At 34.4% G+C, this 12,114-nt stretch overlaps 2 protein-coding genes and 1 long non-coding RNA gene across 3 annotated transcripts; all 3 read right to left on the bottom strand.

The window, feature by feature from the left end:
* Window positions 1-4,678, bottom strand: LOC120157245 (protein ANTI-SILENCING 1-like). Its single transcript, XM_039168445.1, is given in 12 exon segments — window positions 1-80; window positions 155-271; window positions 453-504; window positions 506-547; window positions 807-897; window positions 1,366-1,444; window positions 1,966-2,131; window positions 2,954-3,098; window positions 3,101-3,422; window positions 3,517-3,699; window positions 4,335-4,525; window positions 4,636-4,678. Coding segments are annotated over 12 exon segments (1,458 nt in total). The 3' UTR covers window positions 1-53.
* Window positions 4,679-7,683: 3,005 nt separating this feature from the next.
* Window positions 7,684-9,663, bottom strand: LOC120157244 (BURP domain-containing protein 3-like). Its single transcript, XM_039168444.1, is given in 5 exon segments — window positions 7,684-7,825; window positions 8,464-8,913; window positions 8,915-9,123; window positions 9,126-9,546; window positions 9,655-9,663. Coding segments are annotated over 4 exon segments (1,068 nt in total). The 3' UTR covers window positions 7,684-7,825; window positions 8,464-8,484.
* On the bottom strand, window positions 9,661-9,934 carry LOC120157122. Its single transcript, XR_005519122.1, has 2 exons — window positions 9,838-9,934; window positions 9,661-9,734 (listed from the first exon to the last, which is right to left on the bottom strand). It is a non-coding gene; the product is annotated as an uncharacterized LOC120157122 (long non-coding RNA).
* Window positions 9,935-12,114: the final 2,180 nt, after the last annotated feature.

Below are 12,114 nucleotides of genomic sequence, written 5' to 3'. Positions count from 1 at the left end.
TACCAAATTAGGGGAACCAATCATCAGTGCTCATTTGGTCTTAAAGTAGGCCTTCACTCTTTTATATCTTTCCATTGTTGCTAAAAATCCAAATAGATGGTTAACACAAAGCAACAAAAGGTAGAACGCATACAAAGACAGAGAAATTTGGAACCTCGTATAATTTTTTCCATAGCTGATTGGATGTTTCTGTCATTAAGCACCATTCCATGGCCATATCATATTCAAGTGTGTTGGGCTGGGAACAATGTGAAGTAGATACTGCTTCTTTCTGTTTTGGCCGGGGGGGACCGGAATACCCGCAACAAATTATCAGAAAAGGAAAAAAGAAACCACAAAATAAAAACAGATTTACTGCATTCATGCAGTAGAGGGCGTGATTAACCGAGCAAACATGCTAACACCAAACAGACCTACAAACCAAGAGACAAAGAAAGAGGAGAATTAGGTACCATCTCCCGTAGGGATTTGAGTTTATCAACAATGAGATGACCTGCAAACACTTCTCTTTGAGAGGCAGGGACTTGGGATGCTGGCAACAAGTGGCCTACACGACAAGGAATAGAAGAAATAAATAATATCCTCACAGCTCTTAAGGCCTTCTACATGCTGCAAATTAATCTAAAGGTTATGAATAAGACAGAAATCCACAATAACGGACCAGCATAGAGATACAGAAACATAAAGTGAAAAAGGTAAAATACATGATAAACAAGGGTAAAAGAATCTAATGAGGTCAAGACGCTACAGAAAATGCACTACGATAGCATTTGTAGCACCAGATATCGAACATGATTGCACCATACCTCTGATTCGGTAGCAACAAGCATCCCTTATCCAATTCTGTAACAACCCCCTCCGCTACTTCCCTTGTATTGAATATAGCAAAAGCTTGACCTACAACATGAACAAACTAATTTCCTTAAATACTCAATACACACTATAAGCTATATTTGAGGTAACCTAAAAAGGCTGTGCTTTTAGTTTTACATTAAAATATAGGTATATGATAAACTGTTAGGAAGCAAAGCAATGATAAAGGACATGAAGAGATATTATACAGACACAATATGACTTCAAAGATCACTTGAGGCAACACCAACAGGCATTACAAACATTAGGCCAGCCTTCTAGTCTTACCTTTTCTGATATCCTGTTTGATATCTCAAATATTGACTAGATATCATGTCCTAATGAGAATAGCAGAGTTTTGTATCAGGACCTCTAGCTATTCAAAGTAACAAGAATATTTCCTATTATTTTCACAACTTTTTGTTTCATATTCAGATAATCCAAAAAAAATTTCCAGTTCCACGGGGAGGAAAACTGTTTTCCATGAAAGTTCCATATAGAATATATTCATACCAGAATGAGGGCTAGAATATGCAGTCTGCTGCACCACCTTTGCTCTGCATGTTTTCTTGAAGGCAGTCCAAACTATATCCTAAAATAATAACACATATTCTTCAAGGCATTGACATTTTTCTATCTTCAGAGTGGGCTTTGAGGGGAAGATTGATCTTGGAAAGTGACTGCAAATCTGCAGTGGACTGGATTTTGTTACCTAAATCGGCTCCTATTTTCTTCAGACCCCTTGTTTTGGATATTGTGTCCTTAGTTTTCGAGAGGGCGGTTATTATTAGATTTATTCCAAGGGGCTGTAATTGGGAGGCAGATAAATTAGCTAAGGAGGGGATCGGTTGATTGTAAAGTTTTTTCCCTTGTATTGGTGTATGTTATTGTAATAGTTAATCTATTCAATAAAATTAGGCACTCTTTCCTCCTTCCGCTAGTTACTCCTTTTTGGAGTAATCTAAGAGGGAGGTTTTTAACGAGGCCTACTATTCCTATAAAAAAATAACACATATTCTTCGTAACAAAGAAAAGAAAAAGAAAACAGAAATATATGCATGGAATACAAAATGCTACAACACAACATGATTTTCTATTCATAATTGTTATTACCTCCACATCCGCTGAAGAGTAAGTTGGATCCATATTTTGAAACAGAACAAGTTTTCCATGCTCATGTGCATCCGGCATTCTTTCTTTCCAAGGCGGAAACAATGTATGAGGCGGTTTAAAGATCAGCTTAAATTGTAGACTAATTTTATGAAAGCATAACAACATTCTGCAATCGCTTTAGGACTGGCTGAAGAGTCCTTACAATTTCACCAAACCAATTGCTTCTATCCTGTCAGCATGAATAAACAATAACATGTAAGAAGTAAATCTTCGCAAGAAATTTCCACATCAGAGGGAGCAACACAGAGATAACAGAAGTAATCCACAATAGGTAGTAAAGGCAGGAACCAGGTAGGAGAAACAAGCATACGAGACCACACTATTCAAAGGATCAAATTCGGAGGAAGAGATTAGGCTCTAATTTGGTTAACTGAACAAAGAAAAGAAAGGTTTCACAAGATTTATCTATCTATATAATAATATGAGATCAACAAACCCATCACTCTTAAAATAGAATCTCAAAATTGGCATAGTAACTGTTAAATTTTGCAAAGTAATCACACCTTTCTTATCAAATAATACCAATATCATGCTCTGAGCTTAATGTGCATTAGAACCCCATGTCCCCTCAACATAATCTTTAAAATGAAATTGGTCAAAGGGGGGGGGAAGGAAGAAGACATCCCCAAAATACCACTTACAGAATCAGGCATTCAGGTAACTTTTACAGCTTTGTCACCAGTTTCTTTTACCATCATTTGGAGGCAATGCAGGATTTTGCAGTTAGTAGGTTTTGTGAGTTTATCATCAATTTTCAGCTTATTGGAAGAGTTTTGGCTGTCCAACGAGGATCTGTAGGATGTCTTGAGTTTTCATTGTCATTGGAGACTTCACAGAACTATTAAGCTTTGCATTCTTATGTTGTCTCTCATCCAACTCACTTGTATCCTAATTTTTTATCAATTTTGACTTGATTGGCATGATCTATCTTTTCAACGGAAGGTTTTGCTGTTTAACTGATGACACTTTTGAGTCTGCATTTTCTTTAATGATACGGCTAAAACCTGTCTTATCACCAGAACTTTTTCCTTTGTCATTTGCTTTGGCCAATTCACATGACTCTGTAACTACACCAAAACAAGCTTCTCTCTCTGGGAGATATTATGTTTAATTGATGGAACTTTTACATCTGAATTCTCTTCAACTTCAAAACTTGAAGCAGATTTGTATTTAAAGCCATTCTCTTGTCTATCATTGGGAGCAAGCTTCTCTGCAACCGCAGGTTTCTGTTCCTCTTGTCTATCATCTTCAGGAATTTGGTTCTCAGATGAGTTTAGCTTAGACAAAACCATTCTTCCATTTATTTCCATAGCCTTTTCACTAGCATTTTTATCATCCACGCTAAAGTTATGGACAGAAGAAGGCTTCAGAAAACTGTTGGTTAAAAATAAATTTAACTGCAACAATTTGAGAAATAGAAACAGGGATTTCAACAATTAATACCAACCATCATCAAACTCAAAACCACAATGAAAGAGAGCAATAGATTACAAGAAAATAAATACCTTCAGTTCCAGCAATTTTTTCATCTATATTATCCATGATAGTTAACAATCCAACATCAAAAGTACGGTAAAACACAAAGTCAGCCATTTTGAGATCTCTGTCAGAAGGTTGAGGATTTCTGCTATCCTTTGAAATGCAAACTACATTGCACCTTCCACCAATTGCTTCCTGAATTATATGCAAACAAAATTAGCAGTTAAGTAGATAAATGTAAGTTTAACAGTTTCAAAATTCAAGAGCTGTCCAATTGTATAAACCTATATACAATTTAGAGATGTTAGCTGAAGTGCCAAGCAAACTTAAAAATGAAAACATCTAACAAGATACTACTTCAGACATAAACTGACAACAATTCAATTCAAAACTTTAATATCCTTAAGGCTAAATTGAATTGGACATAAATTACCATATTCAAGGATTATAAGAATGCTACACCAAAATTATTCCACTTTGTAGCCCACCAAGTGTCAAAAGTACAGAAGAGAAAAGAACTCTCGAAAAAGTTCCAGTTGAACTGTTATCTACCCACTTCATGCAAGAAATTTTCAAATGGCCTAACAGCTAAACGAAAAGGGGAAATTAACACTTGACTAATAAATGAATAGAAAGCCCCTCAAATTATCATGCTGGAAGTACTTCCTCAAATAAAAAGAAATGAAAAAATAATACACCTGCTCTCAGTCACAACTAAAAATCACGAAATCAAATTGTGAATTACAATCAGGGCACACAGAGAAATTTGACAGTTTTTTTCTAGAAAATGAAATATCAGAGTAATGAAATTATTATAAAACCACAATTACCAATGGATTGATGTTGGCAAGGCCTGCTCCTTCACCAGACGCTAAAAATATCTCCTTTGGATGTGCCAATTCATCTACAAGATAATTTGAGATATCCGAAGGTTGGAAAAACCATAAAACCTTCACTTTCTTCGATTTATCAGCAGTCTCCCATATTTTTATAAGTTTTCCAAGATAAGGCAATGGTTCGCCTGCCTTATAAAGATAAATATTTTCATAAAGAGTAAATCAACACCATCATAAGAAAAAGATTCATAAAACTGAACATCTATCTTTTTCCCACCAATTCGTTTCTTTTTACCCCACTTGAATTCAAGGTCCTCTGTTCCACCGACTCCCACCATACTCGCACAGCAGGCCTCCACTTAACCAGGAAAAAAAACTGAAAAATTATGAAAATGGCGGAAATATTCAACACGCTAATAGAGCATTCCAATTATGTATTGACATTTTTTGGTTAAATATAACAAAGAGAAGTTCTGATGATGAATTTCCCCCAAAATTATTAATTAGAAAAAACGTACGAGGAAAATTGAATAAAAACAAGAGTTGTGAACGACAATTTTTACAGTAAAATATTTTTCAGGAACTAAATTCAGGAGAAAACCAAAAGCCACGAAAAAACCCTAAAATTGATTCTTGTAAACCAATGCTGTGAGTAATAGCTACTAAACCCTGTAATAAATATAAAGATTGCCGGGAAATTATCTTACCTATTCAGAAGGGTCCGAGGGTGAAGACTGTTGCTTGTACAATTTTGATTTACAAGACTTTATCTTAACTAATCTGAACCGATTTGAGTCGAACATAAAAACTCAATTTCTGTTTCTTCCAAAGAACCACGTAAGAATCACATTATAGCTGAACATTTTAATAGGTGTATTACGGAGATGATTCATCTATTTCGATTATTTATGGAGAAATATAGGAAAAAAATAGAGATATTCACATGGCATTCATTGACTTTGAGAAGGCGTATGATAACGTTTCCCGCAATACGATCTGAAAGATCTTGGAAACGAGACGGACCCCAACTGCTTATATCTGGACGATTCGTGATATATACTGTCGATCTACTACATATATCAGGACTACAGTTGGGGACACATAAGCTTTCCTAGTAGAAATCGGACTCCATCAGGGGTCGGCTCTTAGCCCTTACATCTTCGCATTGATTATGAACGACATCTATTATGCGACACCAGACGGTGTTCCATGTATGCTTTTCGCTGACGACATTGTCCTATTTGCTGAAACAAAAACTGAGTTGAATAGTAGACTGTATAACTGGAAGAAAGTTTTGGAAGAAAAATGTCTAAGGATCAATATTGAAAAGACAGAGTATTTATGTTCAAACTTCAGTGGGAACCAAAACGATAAAGACGTAGACGTATGCATCGAATGACACGTTCTCCCCTCTAAGGATTGTTTCAAGTATCTAGGGTCTATGATACATAAAGATAGGGTGTAGATGATGATGTAACGTACCGTATAAAGGCAGGATGGCTAAAGTGGAAGGCAGCTACAGGAGTTTTGTGTGACAAGAATGTGCCTCTAAAACTTAAAGGAAAATTTTATAGAGTTGCAATAAGACCAGCGCTGATGTATGGATCAGAATGTTGGGCAATCAAGAAGGATCACGTAAAGAGGATGGAGGCCGCAGAAATGAGAATGCTTCGATGGACATGTGGTAAGAATCTGTGGGAAATGACTCCAAACTCTGCAATTAGGATGTCTTTGGGGGTGATGATTGTATCCGAAAAATTAAGGGAGGGAAGACTACAGTGGTTTGGGCATGTCTTTAGGAGACAACAGTCAGATGCGGTTAGGAGGGTAGAGTTGATTATAGTCGACGGTGTCATAAGGAGAGGACGACCAAGGAGGAAGTGGGTAGACTGCTTGAGATCTGATTTGAAGGATTTAGCCCTTACCGAGGACATGACCTCTAATAGGAAAGTATGGAGACTTAAGACCAGGGTAACAGAGTAGTGTAGGTCACATCCATATGGTGTAGCATCTCTACCTTCTTTTTAATGCCTTTATAGTAATTTCATTGACTTCTACTTTTAATACATTTTTGTCATGGGAATTTTTGGAGGATTAGAATTAGGATAGCGGAGTAGTGTTGCATTAGTTTAAGTTTTAACCCATTTGACATTATTCTTTTATCGTAGCTTGCAACCACTGAATTCTGTATATCCTTCTCATGTTTCGTCTTTTAAATTTATTCGGGACTCACGTTTTTTTTGTCTATATTCAGAGATTTGTACGCAGTGATATATTTGCAAGAATAACTTCCCATTACAGACGCGCATATGAAGACCGCATATAAAGATTGTTCAACTATGTATTTATTTATTTATTTCTTTATTTATACATGCATTGTATTTTATCTTTATTTTAAAAATTTTCTGACTGCCGAATGTCTTCCACGGAAGCTGCTCTCAACCTGGCGTTGAGACAGCCTACTACCCTATCTCCCCCTAACTCCATTACATATGGAAATAGGGTTTTGTTGTGTTGTTGTTGTTGTTTCTAATGGGTAATGTTGGGTTTAATCGAGTTCAAAGTTAGGTTGATAAATATTTAACATGCTTTGAAAATAATAGTATAATTAATCTTTATATTTATGGATAGTTTTTAAATACACTCTTGACTAATTTTTTCCATTTAGATTTCTATTTTACTCAATACAAATGAGAATTTATATATATTTGCGTAACATCGAATGTGAGATTTTACTCCAAAGATCGAATTGAATTTTAGGTCGGGTGCTTTTTTACAAACCCGACTTAGATCAGGTAAATGACTGTTATACGCATATCAAATTTGTGTGAGATAAAATCGATTCAATCCAATTCATTACCATTTTAATTAAACTCTTTAAAGTTTTAAAAAATTCAATTCATGTTCTTTAAAGTTTATGAAAATTTTAATTTTAATCTTCATTTTTATATTAAAAGAGAGAGTAAAACCCCTAAACCATATTGTAAAGATCCGTATCCAATTGTCTTTTGAATTAGATTTTTCTTTCCTTTTCTGGTGGTTATGCAGTTTTCAGCACCATTTATTTAATTGTTATTATTTTTGTTTATAATTTTCTGTTCTCTTTCCGACGTGGAATTAACATTTCTCACCCCAATAAGACATTACACGTACATGTCTCAAAGCCGACCCTTGTGTTATGTAGTTTGGAACCTACTCATCTCTGAAAAAACATTTAATGTTGGTTTTGCTATATTAACATCCATGGAGATTCATGGCATGAACAATCCATTAAGAAAATTCTCATGCATACCAAAACAAACAAATAACATGATGTTCTTGTAGATTTATCATCAGACCATTGTGATACAGTAAGTAATATAATTTTATCCATTACTAAGAACATGATCCATGGATACCTTCTGCATAACTCAACTCGATGGGTTTGAGGTATACCTATTATAGAACAAACTGGATATCTCTTTAAGCCGTTTTAATGCACACTAAGGGTGCGTTTGGTTCACGGAATATAAGATTATCAGTGGGAATGTAAGATTACCAGGGAATATGATTACTGAGAATGTTGTATTTTGTGTTTAGTTGGCTTAGCAGGAATGTAATTACCGTGTTTAGTTAAAAGAATAAAAGATTATTGGAATATATATTGACCAAATTGTCCTTATTATATATTTGTTTTTTTAACAAGTTGAAAAATATTTATATTTTCTTTAAAAATTTAAATTCATAAAATTTATATAATTTTTTTTACAAAATTAAAAATATAAAAAGGTTTAATGAAAGGATAAAATTTTATTTTAACCCCTGAAATTCATATAAAATTTAAATTATAGATTTTTTGTAAATCTAAAATAGTTTAAGGATAAATTTGTAATTTAACATTCGTAAAATTTTTATTATTCAATGATAGAAGAGATATTTTTAAAAGAAAAAATTTAAGGACATTTTAGTCCAAAACGTCGGTAATCCAACAATACCTAAGAAAAGGGAGGTAATGACATTCTGATATATACCCTAAAAATTCACTATTGATAATCTTACATTACCGAGAATGAAATTTATCGACTAACCAAACGGAGAATGTGGATTTCATTCTCTTGAATATTTCCCGTCCAAACGCATAGGGTATGAGTTACTCTTCAGGATTTTACTTTGGGACCCAAACAATGTGATCCTGAGGAAGGAAATGGCAGATGGGAATGGTTCCTGGCTCAACCTTAAGGATTTGAAAAGCCAAATGCTTTGCGTTCCATGCCGATGTATCTGTGTGGCACACTGCTACTGCTTTGGCTTTTGTTCCGTCGGCACCCTCCAAAGGAACCGTGTAAGCCCTGGTTGTTTCTGATTTATGGCAATAGAAAACGGCGTATGCGTAATTCTGCTTGTGGCATACTACAGCTTTGCCGCCTGCAATTCTCTGTACTCCGGCAGCTATTGTGTATTTCTGCTTAGGGGTTTGTTTTTCCACCTCTGTTGAGACTGCCTGATCTATTTTCCCGAGCTTGGAAGTGCTGAAATCGATCATTGACTTGAGTGAGGTTGCACAGTATTTTTCTTCTCCTTGAATCGATGGCTGTTTCGCACTCCTTGATCGTGTTCGTCATCGTCTCTGCCTTTTCTGATCCAGGTTTTACTGAAAATTTGGTGAAAATTTCTGGCAACTTGTCAGATGAAAACGGTATCGTTTGGGATATTTTGTATGGTAAGAAAGTTGATTTCTCAGTATTTTCGGTGAAATGCAGGGTCATCGCTGCACCGGCGTGCAAGTCTTTTTCCAAAAAGAAGGTGCCACATTCGGGTCATCATGGATTTGAGTCTCGGTGGCCGCATAATTGTAAATAAACGGTGAAACATTAACGTTTACTGGCTTTCCCTTGTGCCCGGTGTTTACAGATACTCCTCCACCTTTGCCGCCGACGCTCACATGAGTGCCACCTCCTCGCTTTCCTTTCCCGGTGTTCACTCCAATTCCGCCCTTTCCAACGTTCACATGGGTGCCACCCCCTGGCTTTCCTTTCCCGGTGTTCACTCCAACTCCGCCCTTTCCGACGTTTACATGGGTGCCACCCCCTGGCTTTCCTTTCCCGGTGTTCACTCCAACTCCGCCCTTTCCGACGTCCACGGAAGTACCCCCAGGCTTCCCTTTTCCTGTATTGACGTTTACACCGCCACCACCTGCATTCACAGATGTACTTTTCTCCCCCAATTTCTGCAAATACACAAAAATGAATGGCGTCAGTTAACATATTTCCTCATCCATGGAGATTAATGGCATGAACATATTGAACACTCACCAGGATAGCATTTCTTGGACGACTTTCGGCATTTCAGTATTTGGCAGCTTATCGTTCCAATTTGCTCAGGTGAGAGAGCAGCATGGCTTGCCACCACAGCAAGCTGCAACAAAAACAAACAACAAACATTTTGTTCAGGTAAAGCGAAAAACTCGTTACTTCTTTACTCTCGACAAAAATCAATCACATGAAATGGGAAAACTTACTGCTACGAAAGCAAGAACCGGCGAGAGAACCTTCATGGAGATCCGAGTAAAATAAATCTACAGAAAGAAAGTGTTGCAAGAAATGGATAGGGCAAGACAGCTCCACATTTATAATGAGAAACTATTGTCAGGACAAGTAACACCCCCGCTCCAACAGTTTTTCTCAACTGCCACTGGTTATTACATAAATGCAGTATGTGTCATATCAGCTTAGGTGGATGTAGCCAGTGGTTGTACGTGTACTCAAATTTGGTTTGCCAACATAATTGATTGGAACATTCTTCATTTGGTTTTGGACCTCAGTTGCACCAACAACTTTCATAAGCATCTGTTTTTAATTTCCGTGGAATTTTGATTGATTAAATTAACTACCCAATTTATGAGTGTATGGTAATTGTTCTTATCAGATGATTATATACTTTGCATGGTTTCTGCCCATTCAATTAGTACCGTCAAAACTACGACTACAACGGAGAATGTAAGGAGGCAATGAGGTGAGCCTTTTTTCCTCTGCATTTACGCCGTTGTCTTCTGGATAGATCTATTAAAGGCGGTTGTCCATCGGTGCTACGTATTTATGATAATCTGTTTGGGAGATTTCTAATTATTACGAAGGATGGACCGGAAAATATCGGGGACGGTTGATAAAAAAATTAATTTTTCATACAAATAATAATACTATTTCTTATATTTTTATTATTGATAAAAATGTAAATTTTCGTATAATTATGTCATGGTTGTCTCTCTTTTCTTTGATTATCGTTAGTCTTTTTCCTCTTTATCTTAGTGATGGCAACGGTACCAGTCTTAGTATTGGTCGTTGACTGTCGGTATTCATTATTTTTTCTTTATTTTATTATAATATATCTTTGCTTTTTTCTTTTTCTGTTTTTTTTAAATTTTAATAACTTTACCTTTATTACATATTTTCAGGCATTTAATCGTTATTTTTGTTTATTTTTTTTATTAGGGTTGGATTTGACATCACTACAAATGACTAATATAACACTTATTTGTTATCATGCTGATCTTCTCTGCTTTAGACCCTCATATTAAATTGGATATGTGATTTGCACTCGTGGATAATATTTCACGTCGCTCGACTCTGATTTGCGATTTGTCGATGTTCTCTCAATAACTTGATATCATTTTGTAGTTTGTTTGCTGATGCGATCAGATCTATTCGTATTTACCTTTTGTTCGAGTTTATTTGGTTAGGTTTTTTATCTTTTTCTTACATGGTTCTTTTGTGATATTAAGTGACTAGTTTTCATGTGTTAATGATTATAGAAAAATGTCCTTATCAATTTACGGTTATAATTGTAACCATCATTATATTTTTAATAAAATTAACTTCTATTAAAAAAAACATAAACTTTTATATTTATTTCTAATAATGATCTCATTCATGGCACAAGAAGGGGCCACCATATTTGAATTTGATGAATTATCATGTGAAAATAAACATGCACGTTATATCCTTTGAGTGTAATTATAATTATAATTACGTATAATTACAAGAAATTTTAATTACCTAAATATGTTTGATAAGAATAATAAGATCATATCTTAAATTATTATGTTATGTTTTTATACAAATTATATTTACACATTTATTTAAGAACTTCATGTATAAATAAATATATAAAAGTTATTTTAAAATATAAAGTTAATGTTATAAGAATTGCTAAAAAATAATGTTAAAAGAAAAAAATATACATGTATAAAACAATTATTATTTATATAAAAAACTAATATGATAATAATAAAATATCAATGTTTGAAATAATAATAATATAAAAATATGAAAGAGTGTATGTACTTTTATAAATACACCAATTCTCGTGTTTTTTAGACTTGAAGAGTGTAATTAAATTTTTTAATTATACTTAATATATTAAAATTTATTATGTTTTAAATAAAATCTAGTGAAATTTATAAGTTGATTGTAAAAACATGTTACACCAGTATAATTATACCTAATCGTTAATAAAATTATTAAAATAAGAGATTAAATAAAAGTTAAAATATCAACAACAAAAAAATCGAAGTATCAATTCAAAAGAATATGTTCAATTCAAATATTAATTTTAAAATAGAAAGTATTTAAATATTAAATTGAAAAGAAATGTCTAATTCAAAAAATATATTAAAGTAAAAAAATCCGTCCCAACAACAAATGAAAAAACCATGCACCGCCCTTGCAGTATTAAACCCTAGACTTGTTTGCATTGGAGTTGGAACTTGGAAGTTAGAGGTTAGAATTAAAGGGTAGAT

This window comes from Hibiscus syriacus, unplaced genomic scaffold (assembly GCF_006381635.1).
Source record: "Hibiscus syriacus cultivar Baekdansim isolate YM2019G1 unplaced genomic scaffold, ASM638163v2 tig00111238_pilon, whole genome shotgun sequence".
NCBI classification, from domain to species: Eukaryota; Viridiplantae; Streptophyta; class Magnoliopsida; order Malvales; family Malvaceae; genus Hibiscus; species Hibiscus syriacus.
This window is presented reverse-complemented; position numbering and strand designations above follow the sequence as displayed.